The 24,042-nt window shown below is 37.8% G+C and overlaps 1 protein-coding gene across 1 annotated transcript in view; it reads left to right on the top strand.

The window, feature by feature from the left end:
* LOC310898915 (uncharacterized protein) overlaps nucleotides 1-24,042 on the top strand; it is a 186,563-nt gene that overhangs the window by 44,095 nt on the left and 118,426 nt on the right. The window contains exons 6-7 of the mRNA XM_083834638.1: nucleotides 514-665; nucleotides 10,968-11,564. Coding sequence (XP_083690764.1) covers nucleotides 514-665; nucleotides 10,968-11,042 — 227 coding nt within the window. The 3' untranslated portion in view covers nucleotides 11,043-11,564. Of the gene's footprint in view, nucleotides 1-513; nucleotides 666-10,967 lie in introns of the transcript that reaches the window.

Below are 24,042 nucleotides of genomic sequence, written 5' to 3'. Positions count from 1 at the left end.
AAGAAACATTGTGCTGATGACATAATATATGTCTGAAATGATCTAGTGTTTTCACAAATCACAGAATGAAGGGATAGCTTATCTTCAGATTTTAGCACTTGCTACTGCAGTATGAATTATTCTGTATAATCTTTACTTCCATTCTGAAAATTGTCTGCAGTAGCATATATTCAATTTAGGGGAAAAGCACATAAAGTAAATTAGGTTAAAAGAGCTCCCAACTGTCTGCATTGTGTAATGCTGATTTAATAGAAAGCAGCCAAAAAAGAATACAGTAATGATAGGACATAAATATTAGCATTATGTATAAATAAATGTCAGGCATAAGTTTACTTCTAAATTTGCCTTAACAACTGCATTAGGATTGATGTCCCTAGTGGCTATAAATACAGTATATCTGGCAAAGGCCTGCCAAACAAGAAGTTTATCAGTAAGCAGATGATGGAAAATCATGTAACATTTAACACATCTTTTTTGAATAATCTTTTTTTTTTTTTCTTCTGCTTTGTGCAGTTGAGATTGATTGCAATGATGAACACCTTAGGTTGGCCTGGAGACAGAGGGATGGAAGCTGGAGAAAAGCTACATCTGTGGAGTTTCTGAAGAGCTTGGGGAGAGGTCAGGAAATAAACTCCGGGGAAAGGAAAGAGCAGATGGTGCATAAGGTAAGTCACAGGACCTGTGATTAACCTGACTAACAGATTCAGAAATTGAAGATATCTCTGTTCAAGCAAGGGGTTCATTTTTTATCCTAATAAGATACATGAAGAAGTTAGAGGTTACAGTTACTTGATACAACCCAGAGAAACCTCTTACACGTTAATTTTCTGTCTCTTTCCTTTATCATTGGAATTTCAGTGTGGTAATGTTTTTGAGATGTTTGTGATATAAAACCATGAAGAAGAACTCATTTAACAATTAAATAAGAGAGACTGGTAAGCTGTGGTACACTATGGTTTTCTGATTGAATGATGGTAATGAATCAGGGAGAGTTTTGACTGGTAAACAGAAGTATGTATTATATTATTTTTCACTGTCTCATGAGTTGAAGGTATTCATTAACTGTAGTTCACATTTTCTATTTAAATTAATGTTTGGTTAGACTTGACCAAATATATGTTCTGCTTAGAGCTATTGTATTAAGCAAAGAATAAATTTTGCTTTTAAATTGCAGTAAACTAAGATGAATAGAAAGATCAATAATTTAATTTTCAGAAATCTTAAAGATGTCTGTGAAATATATGTTCTGGCATCTCCTGCATTCTGATTTGTATTTTTGTGCAGTTTTAGAGAAGAGAGGATTGCATAGTGGTACCAATTGCCCCATGGAGATCTGTTTTTGGAAATGGTGGCTGCTTTTGTATTTGTAGAAACAAAACTCAGATCATTTTATCTATAGCGAATACAATGCTTTAGGTTTGCAGTCAAAGCCGTTAGCAAAAATTGTACTGGTTATTTTATTTAGTGATGTCTTCTGCTGCAGATTTCATCTTGAAAGCAGGAGGAGAAAGTTGTCCCTGTTCCCCTGGGGAGAGGAGCCAGGGTGATGGTCAGCACCATGGGTGCAGCCAGAACTGTTGAAAGCACTGATTTTGGCAATTGGCCACGAGGACCCTGAGATCAGCTCTGGGAACTGTGGCCTCTCCCCTGCCCTGCTGATTTTGCGCAGTATTTCTAGCTGTAGATGGCATTAATAAACCAAAAAAAGAAAAAGGTTATAAGGGAATATTTGTCCAAGTTCAAAACTGCCATGTTTTCATGGACATGCAGCTTGGTTTTCATAAAAAACAAATCAAAAAACAAACAAACAAAAAAATGTTGAAGGGTGGGTAGATGTGGAGCAGTAGACACAATGAGTGGTTGGTTGAAAGCTTGAGGAAAACCTATTAAAATGTCTGCTCATGACTGTTGTTCACATCTGTGAAATTTTTGGAAAGTATTCCAGGTTAGCTGAGTGTGAAATATGGTTCTAAACTCACCTGAGTTTTGTGGACCACAGTAAAAATGGTCAATGAAATGGTAATAGTAGTAAGAAAGTAAGTAACTAAATGGTTGTTAAAAGCATAACTCAACCCAAAAAGTAGTCCTTACAAAACATAATTCTTATACATAATTTTCAACCTTAATATTTCAGAATATTTTTTAATAGGCTAAAATAAATTAATTATTTAATTATCTTAAAAACCTATGGCTGTTATTAGACTAATGGAATAAAAATTGAGATTTTGTAGTTTGCTACACATTGTTCCATTTTCGCTACTGACTACCAAACATTAATCAAATGGAGTTTTGATAGCCGCTTGGACTTTAGGTACTTATTGAACCAGGCATGTATGAGTTCTAATCTGTTAATTTTCATATGGAAGACTTGGTACATTTGATATATATATTTTAATTTGTACTTGCTATGCTTTCTTATACAGAATGAAGAGATAGCATGACAAGTTTCTTTTTTTCATAATTTCTAACAGCAGATCTTGTAGGGAATATTGATAACAAGAAATTTGTATAAAATACTACAGTTCCCGCTCATGTAGATTTGCCTGGTAGATTTAAGACATCCCTTACATATGAAATGCAATTACCTGGAATGTAAGAGCTCACCTGCCTTTAGCTCCCATGGGATGTTTTTAAATTTCATTGAGTTAGTATATTTTTTATCTTTCTCAGGCTAAAAATCCAGGAAGCTCTTTCTAAATCCTCCAACAGCTGCTACATTGAATTAGTTGAAGTTGTGAACAATATTTGATTAGCACACCCTATTGTTAAAAAAAAAATAAAATTGTACACTTTTGGAGCAATTTTGTTAGGCACATTCAGCAGGAGCAAAGGCACCTAAATTTGTAAGATTACTGATATTTTGGTTGTGTTTTAGATCTTGGCAAGCCAATGCTAGTGTCTGCCACTTGGGCCAACAGATCAGGTAGTTTAAAGAATGCTTACACATAAGAAAAAGTCGCATTTATTTCTAAATATTCAGCTGTAATTGCTGCAAATATGAGGCTTTTTATTACTATTAACAAGTATTATATAAAAGGGCCTAATGTTTCCTAGTTCACCCTTTGGTAATGCAAACAGTTTTCCAATGGGCAGATCTGTCACACAGTGATAACCAAGTGAAAAATTCTCCTTGATTAGAAAATATGATTACAAAGTCAGAAAAAAAATGGCAGGCGCAGTTGTAACACCTGAAAGTATTTTCTTTTAAGCTGCTCTCGGAGTGGGGGACAAACACAACTTCAGATTCTTTATATTTCAAGTTGGCAGCATCCTGTTAAATTGCTTTGTGAGAGATGAGTGTGCTGGCTGATGAATGCATACTCTGTAGTGTGTGATACCATGCATATAAAACGGTTTATTGAACAAAATAAACAATTCTTTGCCGTCTCTGACAGACAATTCTACATTTCTCTGCAGTCTCATAAATGACAGCTATGACCAGTCAAAATAAAATCTACCTGTGCATTTGCAATGTCTTCTCTCTGTTTCATATAACTTAACCCTAAATACCTCTTCAGTAGTGTACACCCGTCACTTGTTTTTTCATTTGGAATATCTTAAAATTCTTACTTTTAATAATGTGATATTTTTCATTTTCAGAAAAAAAAAAGATTTCTTTCACATTGAACTTATTATAAGGCATAAAGCTTATTTTAAAATAGTATTTAACTGGAAAACTTAGGCTTTCATAGATGTTCAACTTATCTTTCTAATATCTCAAGTGAAGCAGTTGTTTCTTCCTGATTTGAATACATCTAATTTTTCATCCCATTATTTTCAGCTAGCATACAGGAGAAGCCAGGCAGCGTGTGCTATTTAGTTGTTGCTTTTCAAGAAACTAAATTTGTGCCATTTATTTTGAGCATCCATTTTTCTTATTTTCTACATGGAAAAGTGGCACATAGAGCAGCACAGAGACTCTAACTTTTTTTTTTTAATTTATTATCATTTAAGAATATATTTTATATCTACTACAGTACATAGTTTTATTCTGTCCTTGCCACTGATTTTGTGTCTTTGATTTACCTGTGCCAAAATGCATTGGAAGAAAGAGTAGAGATAGCACGGCCATTATAACTTCATCCAATATGTCAAGCAGAGTTCTAAAATTTAAAATGGTCTTGTTTTTCTGGTGCACAGTCCTTAGCATGATAAGAATTTTGATCTGTTAGAAACTCTCCCAGCATCCTTCATTAGGACTAAGCATACTGAAAATAAAATGAACAGAATCTGTACCTCACTGATAACTAAGCAGTTCTGTGCTCATTATTTTTGACATCTGAACAGAGTCAATATTTAGCTAAAGATAAGAAGTTGATAAAAACCAAGCTAGTCTTTTTAAAGTATCCAATATAAACAGTATATGGTCTGTTGACAGTTGTTTGGGAATTTTGTGTTAATAAAGAAAAATCAGAAGTTAAAAAATAGGTGCACAAGGCTAAGCCTGTTCAAGCTGTTGCATTGTTCCTGTTGGGGCTGACCACCTTTGGCACTGCTGAAAGGAGAAAACTCCTCAGAAGGCTGATTTTATGACTGGTAGATTTCAAAACACTTTGTAGAAGGGAAAAGTGAGCATTTTCCCAATCTACAGCAAAATTGTTCATATTCAGGCAAGTTTGCTGCTTTGGAAATGACCTCTTTCCAGAAGCCCCTGGAAAAGATCTCTGAGTTAAAGAAAAACCCAGAGTCTGTGCTGACAGAAGAACCTTGTGCAGAAATGCAGCCAAGGCAATGTGTTTTGCCCAGTTGTCTTTGAGGTAGCTGTGTAATGATGTCCTGGGTTAGTGTCAACAGCAAAATGCCAGCAGGAGACTGGGTCACTGCTCTATTTTCAATCTCTCTCTCTCTCTTTTTTTTTTTTTTTAATGGTGTAATGGTGTTAAGAAGAATAGGCTTCATACTGCAAATATTAAGTGAGAGAGACACATTATTTTCTGTTATGCTTTCAATGCAGTGTTTTTCCACAAGTGAGACATTAAAGTTTTATCATTTCTATTCGACAACCTCCTCAGCACCCTTGTGCTTTAAAATCCAAATCTAGTTCTGTAATAAAACTGTTAATTTATGACCGGTGTGAACTTCTATAGCATGGATCAATATTGATTTTCTGAACCTGTTTCTCACAGACCTGTTAAAATAAGAAATCTGATTTAAAAAAAAAAAAATCTTTAAATTGAGAAAGAATGTGCTCTAGTCTTATTGCTGTATTCTGAGAGCTTGAAGACTCCCGTGAAGACTTAAACAGACTTGAGCTTGCCTAAGGCAACACATAATAGTTTTTATGGTTTTCAGTCAAAGAATTCAACATGAGGAGTAAAACAGTTTAACTTATCCCAGTCAATAGTAGAACAATTAACTGTTTGAGCAGTTAACAATTCTTGGCTCTCAAGGGCAGATTATTTAGACCCATTTGGGTCACCTCGGTGCATAAGCCACATATGTAGTATCAGGCTGTCTCATTATGGCACTGCAGAATTTGACATACGGTCTGCAATTCCTTGTGTCTGGGGGAAGTGTCTGGTGCTATCTGGGATGTCCTTAGGGTATCCAAGACATCCGTGTGGAACTGGCAGATATGACAGAAGATCAAGGGGAGATCCATGCTCTTCTGGCATACTGATTGGAGGCTAAGCTAAAAGTCCTACCACCTCTGAAAGTTCACTAGGTGCCTATGTATGGTTGAGTGTATTGACACCACCAGACAGAGCTGGACAATAAACAGTGTTTGTATTGAATCCTTGAGAAGATATGGTGATTTGAAACTTTTGCTTTTACTCTTCTTCCCACACCTGTCCCCTCCTAAATTTTTTAGTCATTATTGATCTGAATGCTTTCTGGTCTGGTATTTTGGCTTGGCAGAGGTAAAGATACATATTTGGTTTGGTCTAAAACTTATCTTTTATCTTCTCATGTTTGTAAAAATTCCCCAAATTCTGAAAGATATGTTGGCTATTTATCTATTCATTAAAGATGAGCCTTGTCCATGATCATAACTGGGGAGAATGTTTTGTGTTGTATGATTTGATGGCAGTAAGTTAGACAATCTCTATGATGCAGCTGTTGGGTGTAGAAATGATCAAATGATTAGAAATACATGATGGATTTATTGAGGGGGAGAGTCACTAAGGGAAATTTTGACAGTAGCTGGTACAGTAAGGGATAAGGCCAAATAGGTTTCATGTCTTCCCTGGAATGCCCACGGGGCAAACCTAAGTATTCAAGGAAGAGCTGATGACTGTCTCCCTAATCTAATGGTTATTTCTGATCATAACCTACTATTTTAATAAATTTCCATAAGAGAACATACAGTTTAATCAGAAGCAAGCTGTGATGAAAATATTTGGAAAGGAAATACTTTCGCCTTTCTGTTTTGGAGAATTTCTCCTGACCATCATTAAAAGAAATTCCCCAGTGCTCATAACACAGAACTGGGGTTACATATCTGCAAGCAGAATTTGAAAACAGCTGGCTGGCCTGGGTAAGGACCTCACTTGAGAGTTCCACATGAGCTGCTGCTTATTAGAGAATTCCTGAATCTCGTGTAGCTTTATGGTGCCAAAATACAGCTGAAGAAATGTTGATTAATGCAAACTTTGTGGCTTAATCTGTATGAGAACCAGTACCTCAGAGACTCAGAAATGCACGCGAACTCTGCTGTTCCTGCGCCCACAAATCACAGGTATCTCGATTGAAATAGTCGTGTTTGTTTCCTCTGAATAACTAAGTAGTAAGTGAGAGAGTGTTGCAGAAATAAAAGCGGTTTATTTTTGGTGACAACGAAAGTGGGGAAGGAGGCCATAGGGACTGTTCTAATCACTCCACCATGGTTATAGTGAATGTATCCTTTCTCTCTCTCTCTCTCTCTCTCTCTCTCTCTCTCTCTCTCTCTCTCTCTCTCTCTCTCTCTCTCTCTCTCTCGCTATCTCTCTTTTTGTACACCTGAAAAAAAAAGTGCTCTATCTCTTGTCCTGTAGTTTCCTGAATTAAGGATGTCTCCTGTGGACATCTTGCAGACAGATTCAATTAAAAAAGATTTCCTAATGGGAATCATCTTGTTTTCACTTGATTTTGATTTTTTAAGTGAAGGATGTAGCACTAATCAATGCAAAATAAGGAAAATGCTAATGTGATATCTAATAATCTGCAGGTGGAGCAGATTTGTCTGAAATTTACTGCGTTGTCTGTTTTCTGCTGTTCAAGAGCTATATAAAACCAACATAATAACCCTGCAGTTAAGTTGTGTTTGCTTCTTTTTAACCTCATCAGGGAAACCTGTGGATTCTGGAATGTATAAAGGGCTTCCTTTGGCTTTGCTATCCTTGTACATTTCCCATGCACCCGCTGTTACCTGTTGCTTCCTACCATCTCTGGAGACTAGATCTGATAGAAAGAATAGCTTAAACAAAAAATATTTATGATTAATGATTCCTTTTGCTTCTGTTCTTCAAAACTGAAAGCTTTGGTCTCAGTCAGCAGAAGGAATATGATTATCTCCTTAGAAACTTGTTGAGTGTTGGCCATTTTTCAGCGTGGACATCACTTCCTGTTTGTCTCAGTGGGAAGAAACAGTACAGAAGCTATCCTACTCCAAGGTAATGAGGAATAGACAGAGACAATAAATAGAATAGAATTATAGAACCATAGAACTGCTTGGGTTGGAAGGGACTATAAAGTCCATCCAGTTCCAAACCCCTGCCATGAGCAGGGACACCTCCCACTAGACCAGGTTGCTCAAAGCCCCATCCAGCCTGGCCTTGAACACCTCCAGGGATGGGGCATCCACAGCTTCTCTGGGCAGCCTGTGCCAGTGCTTCACCACCTTCTGAGTAAAGAATTTCTTCCTAATATCTCATCTAAACCTCTTTTAGTTTAAACCGTTACCCCTTGTCCTAACACTACTCTCCCTGGCAAAAAGTCCCTCTCTTGCTTTCCTGTAGGTACGAGAAGGCTGCTATAAAGTCTCCCTGGAGCCTTCTCTTCTCTAGGCTGAACAACCCCAACTCCCTCAACCTGTCGTCATAGGAGAGGTGCTCCAGCCCTTTGAACATCTTCATGGCATTCCTCTGGACTTTTCTAATAATTCCATGTCCTTTCTGTGCTGGGGGCCCAGAGTTGAATGCAGGACTCCAGATGGGGTCTCACAAGAGCAGAGCAGAGGGGGAAATCAGCTCCCTCACCCTGCTGGCTGCACTACTTTTGGTGCAGTCCAGGACACAGTTGGCTTTCTGGGCTGCAAGCACACATTGCCAGCTCATGTTGAGCTTCTCATCCACCAGCACCCCCAGGTCCTTCTGCTCAGGGCTGCTCTCAGTCCATTCTCTGCCCAGCCTGTATCTGTGCTTGGCATTGCCCCAGCCCAGGTGCAGGACCTTGCACTAGGACTTGTTGAACCTCATGAGCTCCATAAAACATTAAATCCTACTGTTGAACAAGAAGCACACTCTTGGTGTGGTGGAGGTGTGTTGTGTGGCCACTGTTGGTGCTGAGGTGTTGTGTTGCAGGAGCACGTAGAGCCACAGGTGAGCTCCAGGTCTCTTTGTGCTGGATGTAGTACAGATATCTAAGAAAAAGGACAGTTCCTGAATGAAGTGTTCAGGTGTGCTGAGTGTTGAATTTGTGTCACTGGGACTAAAAATCTCTTAAGCTGTATGCTCGTTTGCCTGTATTATCTGATGCTGTGCAGAAGAGTCATCAAGTGACTTGCTGTCTGACTGACTGCCCCTTGAACATTGCTGAGGACTAGATGCTATTTGGATCTTGGATCTTTGTTTTCGTGTCTTTAGACTCTCTCAAAATCTCCCCATTAAGAGAGTACACACAGAGTATTACATACCATAATCTACTCAAAATGTGGCTTTAAACAGGACCATACATCTTTATCCTGTCCAGGGGAAATATTTTGGTATGATCATCATTCTTTTCATTTAAGGGAAAAAAAAAATCGGTAAAAATATCTTTGATGATGATGCTTAATGGCTTTATACTGTATAAGAGAGAGAAAACGAGGCCACCTCAGGAACCACAGCGTTAGCAGCAGAACTACAGCTTTGGTAGAGTTTGCACTTTGTATTTGCATGGTGCCTTTGGTGATAGTCTTTAAAAATTCATTTTCAGCTGTTTTTGTCAGCCGTATTTTGCTAGGGGCTGCAAACTAAGGGTTGGAGTAATGACTTCTATTCTGTATTTATTCTCTGATCAGCCCTGTAAAGTAAGAGCTTTGTCATTCAGTTGTAAAAAATCATGGTGTTGGTACAGTTTTGATTACCATTATTACAGCACTTTCATTTTTTTTTTTTCTTGGTATAACTATTTTTTTTTTAAATTCACCTCAAATTTTATCTTAATAGAACTTATTATAGCTTGCGTGTGACATATGCTTGTGTTGTTGAGACTTTTGATATGACTGAGATGAATTCCTGCTTGAATCAGTTAGTCATTCAATTTGTCTGGGAATACAGTGCAGACAGAATATCAGATCTACCAGAATTTGAGACACTGGCCAGATTTTGATCTCAATTAAAGATACGCGTTTGAAACAGATGTCAGTGGAACTTAGGTCAGATTTATATCCATGTAATTGAGACTAGTATCTAAGCCTCCTTGGCTAGTCTGTTCCCTGAGATTTTTTCTTCCCTTGTGCATTACACAGATTGGTCCTGTTTTGTCTTTTATATAACCGGTTATATGTCTCCTTTTGATCACATTCTGTATGCCATTTTTGCGTGTCTTAACTGGGTGTACCCAGTTCATTATCGCAATTTATCCTAAAACTTTTTGAATGACCGGCAATCATAGCAAGTAAAAGAAACATCAGGATATCTTCACCTAACTCATTCAGATATGAGCATCTAAGTTCATCAAATGACATTATGGATGGGTTGAATATTTATTGTCGTTACCATGTTCAAAAATATGCTGAACAGAAGTCACAAGTCTGTACAAGCAGGGTGAAATGAGTTGCTTAATGATGAGTGCCCTGGATTAGCATTTGTTTGCTATCTGAGGGATTGGCAAACTGTGAAGGTAAGGCTGCTTGGCAGACTAATCCTGACTGCAACTGTCTTCTGCTCTGCATGTTTGTTGTGGTTTAACCCGGCTGGCAGCTAAACACCACACAGCCGTTCGCTCACCCTCCCCCCTCCCTCTCTGGGATGGGGGAGAGAAATGGGAAAGTGAAGCCTGTGAGTTGAGATAAAGACAGTTTATTAAGACAAGAAATAATAATAACAATAGTAATATTAATAATAATGATAATAGTATTACTAATAATAATGTGTAAGAAACAAGTGATGCACAATGCAATTGCTCACCACCCGCTGACCGATGCCCAGCCTATCCCCGAGCAACTGGCCCCCCACCCCGGCCAGCCACCCCTATATATTGTTTAGCATGACGTCAGATGGTATGGAATACCCCTTTGGCCAGTTTGGGTCAGCTGTCCTGGGTCTGTCCCCTCCCAGCTCCTGCTGCACCCCTAGCCTGCTCGCTGGCAGGACAGAGCGAGAAGCCGAAAAGTCCTTGGCTTGGTGTAATCACTGCTCTGCAACAATTAAAACGTCAGCATGTTATCAGCGCTCTTCTCATCCTAATCCAAAACATAGCACCCTACCAGCTACTAGGAGGAAAATTAACTCTGTCCTAACTAAAACCAGGACAATGCTTTACTGAACGATTCAGTGAAGCTGGGAGGGATTATCAAAAGAGGTATAATTGACCACCTCTGTTGATGTTTTTGTAAAGGTCATCTTTGGCCTATGACAAGTCTTGAAAGATGCTGACCCCTCTTTTCCTTTTTTACCAAACATATTCTGTTGTACTGTGATCTTAAACACTTAACCTAAGTACCCAAGCTACCATGGGTTTCTGCTAAAATCACCAGAGGGTGATAGCACTTCTAGAATACAACTCAGTAAACTGAAGATGTGAACTGTCTTTTGGTCTGTCCTTTTTTTCTTAATTTTGAACAGGCAGAAAAGACTGACTTGGTTCCTGATTTGAAGTGGGTTGAATCCTCGACATTGTGTCTCAGCGTTTTGCAGTAAAAACAGACTAATCCCTTCCTTACACATAATGTGAAGCCAACACTTTAAAAGTTGTGGATTTCTGGAGGCATACATATATCTAGGATAGATAGGGCTATTTTCTTCGATTTTAAATCAAGTGCTGGAAATACATGCTTTCTAACTGTAAAGGATTTTGTGAAGATTAATGCTTGTAGAATATTTGAAGACATAAAGCACTGAATAAATGATACTTTCCATTATGTTATTTTTTGTAACTTTTGTTTGATGGAAAAAGAGAATTTCCTATACAGTGGACCAAGTGAAATAAATACAAGAGACTTCTCCAGTACGGTGATTGTGCTTTGTGATTAAGGAAGTGCCAAATGGTTCAGCGCTCCTAGGTGTACAGGAGTCACACTTCTGTTCATCTCATTTTGAAGTGAAATGCTCTGGAAATTGAATATATGAGCAATGTTAGATAGTCAGGAAGATACTGGTAGAATAAAGTAAGTTGCTTGAAATTAATTATTTGGGAAGTGCTTTGCAAAGCAGAACTGTAAAGAGGTAAAATTTTCAGCTGGCTCATTAAAATATGAGCATGTTATATTCATCAGTGAATTAGTGATTAATGTCCCATTTTATTTTCATGTAAAGTATAATATCTGAAACAATGATGTATGCTTATCTCCAAGATACATAGCTTCCAAGTGGTTCATTTGTGAAGGTGTAGTTTAGTTAATCATTTATTATACATTTTGTCTGATTTTATGCCTTGAACATTGATATTACTGTTTTGAGCTAGTTGTGTGTTTTCCAGCTAAACTTAGATCTGAATCCAACAAATTTGTCATCTGTATTTGATTCTTCTTCAGATGGATTTGAACAGAATAATTTTCATTTCTGAGATAATTTATGCCATTTTTCACTTTTCTGTATGTCTGAATCCAAGGCTGAAAATTTAATAAGTGCACAGGGAAAAGACCTCTAATAACATTAAAAACCTGTACTTTTAGATAGGTTCCTACTGTGTTGTTTTATAGAGAATAGAGTCACCTCCCTTCCTTACTGATTTCAGGCACTGAATATCAAAGCACAAAGCCAACCAACCAAAACTCTTATCTCCCTGTCCTTATTATGTAGGCACCAAATTCCATTTTAAAAAGTGCTTTGGCTTTAAAGTCATGGGCATTTATTCTACTCCAAATGCCTATGTAACTTCTAAAGTTCAATGTGTATTAAATGTATATATGTTATACATAGTACATGCATTTTTTTGTGGAAGGTTTCCGCTGGAAGAAGACTCAAATATGTTAGGATGGAGCTGTGGTGTACTCTCATAGGAATCTTACTGTTGACATTAAAGAAAACTGCCTCATGGTGGTGTACTGAGTAGCATGTTTGTGCCATATTATTCAAACTCTCAGTCATTGTGAGCTGGGTGATGAATGTGTTGGGCTCTGTCAAAAGCAGAGTGTTTCTAGATATTGAGCAAACCTCCAGTGGCAAGCAAGCAACCAAATGGGAGTTCTCAGCATTGTGACTTTGAATTTGATCACTTGTATTCTACCTTTTATACCAAAGAACTGAAGAAATTACACCCCCCCTTCCCCCCCCCCCCTTTTTTTTTTTTTTCTGGGGGGGGTAGGTACTGGAACAGGTTGAAAAGAGCAGTTCTGCAGTATTTGTGCTAGGAAGGGCATCACAATTCAGGGGACCAAACAGTTTGAGAGTACAAGTAGTCAGCACTGCTTAATGCATTATCCCATAAAATGCAGCAGCTGCAATGCTGTGCTGCAGGGGGTCATGCTGGTGTACTGTGCTTTGTTCAACTCTGTCTTCAGAACCCTACGGTCCATTTGCTATAAATAGTGCTCTTCATGGTACATTGTTCAGTGTGGAGCAGATATCTTCAGCAGAAATCATTCCACTCTGAGTCAAAGTCAAATTTCAATGTTAGTGACTACAGGGGAAACTGTGAGTTCAATCAATAATCTCCTTGTCCCCCTGTTTCCATATAGACGTTGATTCATTATGTACCCGGATACTCTCTGTTTCTTAATTAAGAAGCAATGAATTGATAAGTGGCATTGACTTTTCAGAATACTGCCAAGGCTAGATCCCCTTGGGTTTCTGTCCTTCCTGCAACTGAACACTTCAGCCTTCAAAAAATTTGTTTTGGCTTCTGAAGTAGGGATGTCATATCATTTTACAGTAGTGAGTGTTTCTTCCCACTTGCAGCAATGTGGAAATCACCACAGGGACCAAGATTGTTCAAGTGTTCAGCAAGAAAAGCTATATCCTGTTCATAAATCTCTAAGTCAAGTCTGAAATAAAAGTCATGCAGCTAACCAGAAAATGAATTTTATTTTAAATCGAAACAGGGATCAGCAGATATACCTTGGGATTTGGAAATGATTAAGTGTAAGATTCAGTTAAGAAGTTTCACCTCTCAAGAAAATATAAAGCAAACATTCTTATACCTGACCTATAGATCTTTACTGTGTTCAGCATAATAAAATGACTGATCCAATCATGTATTGATGCAGAAGATCTTGGAGCATTTTTGCTGAGAAGTGAGTCAATAATACATTTTGCGGTTTGGGCTTTTCTTTTCTGGTTAAATTGTGTTTTAGCTTCAGCTCCTCTCCCTCTGAATTGTAAGTCCTACTGGTAGCTGTCAAAATGTGCTAAAGGCTGTGCTTCATCTAATCTTTGCTAATATTAACGGGAATCTCAGTGTAAATTGAGATTCCAATCCTAAAGACTCAAGCTTGCTCACTCTATTGATTGTCCTGTAGAGACATATCCAGCAGAGAAATGGAGAATCTGAAGGAAAAGTATTGGGTAAAGTATGTAAATCCAATATCCTAAGTGGATAAAATTAGAAAACTAAATTAATGGTGTGTCTAATTGATTCAATGTGTGCTTGCAGTTTTCGGTGTTGAATCTTAGAATGATTTTCAAAGCCTGGTTAATTCTGCCTTTGAGGGACTCCTTCCTGCACCAGTTATTAACCAGACTTTTGCTTAATTCTTCTTGACTGTCCATGTTGGTTTTTAGGGTTTGGATCGTGCTTTCCCCTACTGCAGCTAAGATGATGTCTTCCTGATCTTGCTTTTCCAAATGTATAAGCCACACTGCTGGTACTGTTGTTGTATCTTGGCTTATGGTAAAGACAATTTTGTCACATTTGGCTCCTGTTTACTTAATTTGCTCAGCTAAGGAAAGGACTCATATCAAGATTTAGCATAGTTTGTGTGGTATGTGGAAAAGGTATTCAGTCTGTGCTGCTGATGCATCACCAACAAAAACCCCTCAGATAACCCCATGCTTCTGTGTATAAATTATGCATCAGCATAAATTCCAGTAGCCAATTTCAATGAATATGGAAAAATACATGATGGAGAGTGGCTTTTTCCATTTCAAGAGGGGCTATGCTCATACTTCTGTTGTGAAAACAGCCTTTGTGTCTTCCACACCATAACAGAATCTGGTCTATTGGAGCACTCCTTAGTCTGTTACCCAATATATGAAAGCATGACCCATTAGTCGCAATCTTGGGCTATTGTGGGCTAGCCCCTTCTCAGAAACAGAATGATAAGGCTTTGAGTTTGGGTTTCTAGGCATGTACACACAGACCATGTGTTTACAGTGCCTGGACTCTCACGGGGTAGCTTTTCCCAAGGGGAGAATCGAGAGGGCAAACCCTGCCAGACAGTTTTGGGAACGATATCAAGATCGAGCATTTTGACATTTGGGAATAGGAAATGAGTCCTTTCTGTGTTTAGGCTTCATATGCTTTTTTGAATTTTCCCCATGCTCTCTCCTGCCTTTACTTTTCCTCTTATGATAAATTCCTGTGAGTGAAAAAATATATTTTATCAGTTTCTGAATCACTCTGTGCCCCACCAAAGAGAAGCGGAGGAGAGTTTTTAGTTCCTATTTCTCCTAGATTCTTGGCAGGCAAAATTCTCCTTGCTTTTGGCATATTCCTGTGAACTGGAGCAAGGGATGCTATTTTTATTTGATATTATCTCCATTTAGCTTTGTCTGACTTGAGACAGGACCACTGGAGCAGTGACCTCTGACTCTGAAGGAAGCTTGCTCAAGTCAGAGCTCTCCCTGCATAGACTAGCAGATCTGTCAAAACTGACTTTAATCCATCACTGATCTTCCTAAAATTCACTTGTGTTATTTACCTTTCATTAGTCTATTAGCAGAAAATTGCTGCTAGAATCTGAGACTGAATGCTTTGCTTATATGTGTTGAAATTCATTTAAAGTAAAATACTTTTGTAAATGGGATTAAAAAAAAAAAAAGAAACAGGTACTTTTTTAGCTTAAGCTCAAAAGTAATAATACTAAAATATGCTGCTGCATCAAATCGGTAGCTAAGAGGCTTAAGCATCTGGAAATGGAGAGGTGCTAGTACTAAGCTTTTTTAATAGAATTGGGATCATAGAGCTGGGAAGACTGAAAAAATGTGCTTAGCTTAGCTTCAGGACGGATGAAGCATTTTTTATTAATTAATGCTTGGGAAGATCATGTTATAATAATGGCTTGAAAAGATCAAAGGGTATAAATCTTCCAGGTTTCAATTCACAAAGTTTTTAGTCATGATGAAATTTATCTGGAGAAGTAGTGCCATGAAATTATATTAAGGTTGGATAGGGAATTCTGAAAGTAATTCTGGGGATAATATTTAAGATCAGCTATTGTTTGGATTAAAATGAAATATGAATATTATGATAATCTTCGTTGCAATGCCCTTCATCAAATCATCTCATTATTACTTCTGCTGCAGGCTGTTTCTTCTTTCATCTATACCTAGACTTCTCAAGGAGAACTCTGCTGAAATCAGATTGAGCAACCTGGTCTGAAATCAGTTTTGACTCTGTGTTCTGAGTGGCAGGTTGGACTAGAGGACCTCCTGAAGTCCTGTCCAACCTGAATTATTCTGTGCTTCTGTATTATGTTGATGAGAGACCAGACCAAGGCCAATGTATTTGAAATTTCAGGTACATTGGGAAGGCAGACAGCTGCCACAACACAGAAGTGTAATTGTAGCTTTTAGCATTAACTGACTGGAATGTAAAACTCTGCTTTGCTAAAATCAAAAGAGGAGAAACAGACTGGGGTGAGCAAGGAAGGGAAAAATATCTTGATGAGATGCTTTAATCCACTGAATTTTGTGGTCCTGCAACTGTAGCAATAAATGTTCAGGGACTTTATTTTAGGAGGGATCAGAGATTAGGTACAGGCATATGTTTTGTAAGGGGTACACTGGACAGGAGAAAAGCAGCAGGACAGTCAGCAGTGAGGGGCTTCTGCATGTTGTGTCAATAATGCTGTATGCTGTAGAATATGTCAAGGTGGGAGAAATGTGTTTTCATGCCTATGAATTAGGCTGTTTTCTCTAGGAGGCAGGTGGCAGGTACACTACAGCTGTAATTTCACCTCTAATCCTTCTTTCTTTCTTTCTTTTTTTTTCTTTTTTTTTTTTTTTCCCCTTCTTTCCTCTTAGCTCGTACTGATGCCATTGTTTTTTAAAAGGTAATTCCAATATTTTCTTTGCTCACCCTGACTGACTCAATCCTCAGTTGGTAGTCATCAGCACCTGTGTTTTGTGCACTGAACTGAATGACCTTTTCTACCCACTCAGGACATTTTTTTTCCACCTCATCTGAGATGGATACTTTCTTCATCAACAGTGAGCATGTCAATTTAAAGCTAAGTGGGAAAACTGAACTCTGGCATGCTAGTTCCAGCAGGCAGCCTTAATTTATATGCCAGTAAGTTGCATGGATTTACAACATTCTTTTTATTCAGAACAAAAACGAATAGTTGCCATGGTTACCACGAAATCACAAGATACTATACAAAACTGGGAGATAAAAAGCATTATCATTAAAGGACACATTTGCCAATGACTAAGAACAGTCCTTTCCTTTCGACAATGTTTTTAACCAACAGAAGGGTGACATCATGCCAGTTGCTTTTATACGCAAGGACAGAGTACCGAACCCTTCACAGAGTGACTATAAAGATGGTGCATTTCCAAATTTGTCTCAGATGTATCACTGGAATGTTTCTAGAAACAGTCATATTGAAAGAAACTGGTGCCTTTACTCATTTTCATATAAGAACACGTTTTCTTTGCATGGGGGAAATATGGCTGTTTTCCATTGCTTATTTTTAAAGCATTAAAAAGACATGCTTTCATACTTGTGGTAGACAAATTTTGGCTTCTTAACCTCTCTTTGTACTCTACATAAATGTATTAACTGTGGTGAGAGTTGCACTGCTGCTGAAATTAGTGAATCCTGAATATATCAACACTTTGGCAATCTAGATAAAAAAGAAATGGGCGTGCTTTTGCTGACTTGTGTGGCAGGAATCAGGTATCCATACATTTCAGGCCCTCTGTGCCAGTATAACCTCTTGCCACAGAGCGTAAGTGACCTGGATTTAATTGGTTAAGACTCATTGGAGAGCTTTGCCACAGTATTTTCAAGACTGGGGAGAGCACTCAAAGAAAGGGAAGATGTTGACAAAGCTGCTGAGAGGATTAAGCACAGAGGAAATTTCATAGACTACCGAGGGAGGAAGTATGCAGCCCAAGTCTGTTGGAATGTACAGCTAGCTTTGAGAAAGGTCAGGCTAAATAAACACATTTTAATGTTGCTTAACTCTTTCCTTTCCTGGACCTTATTTTGTGCAGTGAGCTCTCTGTCAGGAAATAGCAGGACCAAGTTCACCTTTATGTCCTTATTTAAGGTAAACATGTAACTGGCGGGTGTTTTTTCCTGCTTTGAAATGTCTGTCCTTTTTGAGAGCAGTCAGGCTCTTCTCTGCTATTTATTTATATAGGTATCCTTGATAAGGTCATCAAAGGACAATATCTTTTTGAGTGACTTCATTATAAAATAAAGGTCATGATCCTGTGTTAGAACAAAAATACTGAAGCATGTTCATATATCAAGAAAAAAGATAAGGTGTAGAAATGTACCTTTCTGAGGCCAAAATTACATAGAATGGTGATTGGTTACCTTGAAAACTCTAATTAAATTTAATTAAAGAAAATGGATATTTATTTTATCTGGAATCACTAAAGGCAAAGTCCAACAATCAGTGAATAAGCTACATACTTAATATAGTTCTGTAAGATGGATGAAAACATATGAATATGTTGCTTCCTTAAAAGTCTAGATGTCATTTTGTTATAATGCTTATTACAAGTTCATATCATAAACCCTCTAAGAGTAAACCAGCAGCAATTGTTTTTATTTCTTATTAAAACATTGAACCTGCTTCATTTCTTAAAAAGGTGACCGGTCTATTTGTTACACATATTGTACTGTTAGATATACTCTTAGTTACAGTAGAGTAATATAAACCGAGCAAAAGCAGAGGAATATTGTGAAAACTTACTCAGGACTTTATATTCCATGGATGTTTTTTGTAGTGTAATTATTTATATTTATACTCCAAATTCTTTATTTTCTGTGACAATTATGGAAATAAGAATTTTCCTCATAGTGCTAAAAAACATGTGCACAAAAAAGCCTTGACTGTCACAGCATGAATTGAATTTATACAATATATGAAGCACTTTTGTTGCATGCCAAGCATGCATGAACTGCCAGTCTTGAACAAATTTCTATCCTGACTATGTATCATAGCCTTATTTATAAATACCATGTATATTCCTGGAGCAAATGGGAAGGATACAGGATGTACATGTCTTATTGCAAATGTGCCTGTGATGTATGAAGCTCTTTGCGCCAGTCCAATGGAAAAGGATCCAATAGAAAGGGCTTAGCACAGGATATCTGAAAATAAACTAGGTGGAGAAGAAGCTGCGGTATGAGATAGAGGGAACCTCCAGAAAGAAAAGGATGAAGCAGCATATTTATTGATGTTGTTAGACACCCTTTGAAACAACCTTGGTATCCAGAGGCAGGAGACTGGCAACTCTTAACATCCTAAATAAATAAAATGGTTGGGAGCAGTGTGGGGAAGTGCAGGCTGGCCAGTCTGACTCCTGTACCAGGTATATCAGCAGAAGATCTGCTGAGAGGCAGAGTCTGACAGCCTGCAGGGTGGTGTTCAGCAGAGCTCCAGTGACAGAGGTCTTGTCTTTGTAAGGCTTCTTGGAATCCTTTCAAGGTGCCAGCAGGCTTATCGATGGGATGATCCCAGTGCAATGAAGTTTTCAAAAGGCAAACTTAAAGAGTTTATAATTCATCTGAAGGGAGGAGAGAAAATATCTTGGCATGGATTAATAGTTGGCTGAAAGGTACACAGGTGAATGTCTTGGTTAGAGACAAACACTTTTGAAGGTCATAAATTTTACAGATGGTAATGTAATTCAAGGTAGTAAGCATAGGCAGTGTAGACTCACAGAAGTCTTACAAAGGTTTACAAAAGGTTTACAAAAGGTTTACAAAACCCAGGCAACAATAGAATGATAGGCAAAATGTGATACAGATAAATGTGAAGTGATCCAGTGGGGAAAATGGACTGGGCTTTACATACACAGTGATGGTCTCTGAACAAGACGTCTCCCAGTGTTTTCCATGATGACTATCTCAGGTTGTGGCAGATTTAAGTGGGACCCATACAGGTTTGTAAGGGATAATGCAAAGTAAATCACTCTGCGTGCATTGCAGGAAGAAGAAATCTTTTTCTCAAAGTCAGCCCACAGTCATTTCTGAATGACAGAGGAAGGTCTTGAATCACGCTGTAACCCATTCCATTAACTGAGTAGCATTGTAGTTTCCATTTTTAGATCACTTCACAGGGTGCAGCAAGGGAGCAATTTCATTGCCTTCCCAATACAATCTGGGCTTGACTGTGTATACGGGCTTTTTAATTACTCGTGTCCTCCCCACCTCCCCCCAGTATTTATGCAGGGAAATTTACTCAAGAAGATGCATTTTTGGGCACATATCCAACTTTTATGAGTAAAATAGCATTAGATGTGTGAGAGACAGCAGAACCATTTCAAATGACTATGTCAGTCAGGCAGGGAAAGAAAACAATGTGATGCGAAAAAATATACGGTTGAATATTCATGAGAATCAAACCTATTTAAACCAATGTTGTTCCAATCAGCCATTTATAAGTAATCCACAGATTGAAATTTGTGTACTAGAGATTGTGTAGAGATTTGTGTAGAGATTCCATAAACAACTGGAAACTGCAAACAATGAAGTTAAAGTCAGTCAAATGGACAATCCAACAGTAGTGAAAAGGGCAACATTTAACTTTTTTTTTTTTTTTTTCTTTTTTTTTTTTTCCTGAAATTGTCTGTGCTGTTTTAATATATCATGCAGCTAGAACACGACCTGCAACAAAGCCTTATTTAGTGAATATGGGATCCAGTTCTGGAATCCAAATTTTGGATGTCTATGGGAGTTGATGCTGTTGGCAGGTAGCTGTATCTCTGATTTATTACAGCACAGAAGAGTATGTCCTGGCAGTTGGGGCTCAGGACAGGTGTGATTCACTTGAAGACACAGTCCGGCACTGTAAATGCTTCTGAAGAATTCCTTGCTTGGCATTGCAGATATATCTGAATGCATTTTTTTGGCTTATCTAGCAAATTATTAAGGAATACTGACTGTTTCCTACAGCAATACCCATGACCTAGGGAGAAAAACAGTATACATAGAAAGAAGCTGTGATTGTCCAAGCTCACCTAGCAAAACCAAGACTAGAATAGAAACTAATTGCTTTAATTTGCAAAATAGTCTTCTGTCTAGCTCTTAGCCCATGTAAACTGCTTATATCTTTTGATCTGGCTCAGGGTCTTGCATTGTTCGTTATCATGCTTCACATTTCAACAATCTTGAAAAAATTCAGTCCTGATGACAGGGACTTGAAGCAAGAGTCTCTCTTCTACTGGAACTGGTTTAAATGGCATCATTGATGTGGTCTCTGCTGTTTGTATGTGGATATACATATATTTGTATATACATACATATATGCATGCATGTGTAAGGCAAACTTTAAGCATCCCTATGGATCAGTCCCTTCTAAGGTCTACAGGTGGACCTGAAGTGCTGCACACCTGACAGCTGGATCACAGCACTGTTTAGTCAGAACATATCTGCCTAGCTGTTTTGCATGAGAGATGAATTCCTACAGAAAACCAACTGTATGAAAGGCTAAAGAAATTGAAGGGATTTTTTTTTTTCCTCCTCACAATGCTGATGTCAGGTGAGTTCAGGTGTGAAATATGTTCAGTGGTGTCCACAGCACTGTATTTCTGAATTCCTTAAATTCTGTTTTAGGCACATAAACTACCCTGGATCATGCTGTTAGCCTTTCTGAGGCTTAGAACACTATCTACAAAGTAGTGATAAAACTATAATGGGGGTAATAATGGTAATATCAAAAAAAATGTGGCAATATAAAGAGGGATATAATGGCAGTAAATGCCAGGTACTTGCAGAAATTGGACGTTCTTCTTATTCTGAATTCTTTGACTGGAATCATAACTATGATTTCACATCAACTTAGGCTTGCTTGGAAGAGTTAAAATCTTTAACAGAGAGGAGTAAATAATATAGATGCGCTAGTCAGATGTTGCTTTAAGCTGTCCTCCTTACAAATATAACATTATCTACTCAGTCAGGAAGCAGAGACAATGCAGTATAACCCTTGTGTAGCTAAGAGTCTGAAGAAGTGGAAGTCAAATGCTTAGAATGGTAAACTGCCTAAGCTAAAGCCATACTGGAAAAAATGGCTGTTGAATTAAAAATACATGTAAACATATTAGTTTGTTTGGTACAATATTTTGAAAATGCAAGAGGGACACATTTGTCAGATTATGCATTATTTGAAGGTATATTATATCCACCTCTTCCCCCACATGTGTAATATTGTTGTAAAGTGACTAGATGTCTTGCTAGCTAATAATTGTAATGCTATTATAACCTCCTAACAGTGAAGTTTCTTAGATAAAGGGCACTGTGCATCCAAAAGGTGCAAAAGTAATCTTTTGTGTGTATTATTTTCAGTGAAAATAATATTTTTCCAGATCTATTTACAAGATAAGAGTATCGTGATCATGAGGACTAACTGTAGATGCCAAACTAATATAACAATAATAATTACAATCTTGCACCTTTTTCAGAGCTCAGAAGGAACAAATCCTGGCTATTTCCAGCACAGAGCATCTTGGAATCAACAGCTGAAGAAATGAAATAGCACACCTCTTCCCTGCGCCTGAAATTCATTACTTTTCCTTAATAAGGTATTTCTTCTTATAACTATTTCCCTCTTTCAGAATAATAATGAATTTCCTAAAGTCAAAAAAAAAAAAAGAAGAAAAAAAAAAGCTCTATATTGCTGTGTAGAAACGATACATTAAAGACCTTGTGACAGAGAGATACTATCTGTCTAAAGAACAGAAAGAACCTCAGGCTTATTGGATCTCAAGATTGCCTTAGGAAGAAGGAACAAATGGACTTGGTGCAGATGTTTCAAAATAGAGATAAAAAGCTGAGTTTATATCAGAAGAAAGTTAAAAGCTATACTGAGGTTCCAGAGAATGCACTTGCTGTTGATGGTTATATGTTGATATACTCAGGAAAATTGTAGAACACCAAAAGTGTTTAAAAAAATGCATCTTATTACAAGTACAATGCATCTTATTTTACACTAAAGTAAGATACTATTTTACAGTAAAATAACATAAAAAATAAACTTCAGTGAGAAACATCTCACATATCATGGATTTTTTAGTGTCTTTTTTCATCATCTATGTGAGTGAACTGTCTAATGTGTGTTCTTTATCTAGCTTTAAAACCGTATTTTCACCTGAATATTTTTATTTTCATTTTGTGTAACTCTAATTAAATTCCTTGATGGAAAAGAGAAGACTGAGGGGAGATCTCATTAATGTATACAAATATCTGAGGGGAGGGTGTAGAGAGGATGTAGCCGGTCTCTTTTCAGTTGTGCCCAGTGACAGGACGAGAGGCAGTGGGCACAAGCTGAAGCACAGGAAATTTTGGCTGAATATGAGGGGTGGGTACTTCTTTACTGTGAGGGTGACAGAGCACTGTAACAGGTTGCCCGGAGAGGTTGTGGAGTCTCCTTCTCTGGAGATATTCAGAACCCGCCTGGATGTCATGCTGCGCAATGTGCTCTAGGTGATCCTGCTCAGCAGGGGGTTGGACCAGATGATTTTCAGAGGTCCCTGCTAACCTTGGCCATTATGTGGTTCTGTGATGAGGGGTGTACAGTATCGGATGATGTTTCTTCTGTTGTCAGCCTCTTCATTGCTGACTGTTTTGTTTGTAGAGATGTTCTGCTTTTTAAGAGTCATCAGATGTTTCCTTTCTTTTGCACTGAGGAGAAACCTAAATTAGTGACATACAAGTAGCTTTTGCATTGGGAATTAGTGTCCTTAGGAATAATCCGTACTAATACAAATCAATCAGTTTCATGAAACCTGTACTAGAAAAAAAACAAGCACTGGTAATTCTTTTAAAAGTCTTTTTGAAAAAGACTTATAAAGTTAATATAACTTTTACCCCTTGGCTACTAAACAGCTTGAAACACAATAAGCTTAACTTCACAGTTAATTGCTTTTATGTTTAGGTGCACCAGCAAATCCATCAATATAAAGATAGTAGACTCTGCATTCTTCAAAGGTCTTCTCTTTTGTCTCAATTAAAATGCAATCAATATGGTCTCAATTTCACCAGCTTGCATGCAAGCTACCAGGCAATTGTGTGCATCTCTATTTGCCACTGTGCTCCACTAGAATAATTCAAGAATCCATCTTGTGACAACCTAGAGACGTTTTGTCACCTGTAGATTTTTATAAAATAGTAGAGGTTTTTCTTTACCAGTAAGTACCAGGTGTCAAGAGCTCTTGGGATTAAGGATAAGGTTGGATTATTTCCAGAAACACAAAAGAAAAAGGTGAACGAATGATTTTCATGGTGGTTAGAAAGGAAACATCAGCATTATGAAAATCTAGGAACACTAAATTGCAATTAATAAAATCAATGACTGTTACT

The sequence above is a fragment of the Anser anser genome, assembly GCF_964211835.1.
Source record: "Anser anser genome assembly, chromosome: 4".
Taxonomy (NCBI): domain Eukaryota; kingdom Metazoa; phylum Chordata; class Aves; order Anseriformes; family Anatidae; genus Anser; species Anser anser.
This window is presented reverse-complemented; position numbering and strand designations above follow the sequence as displayed.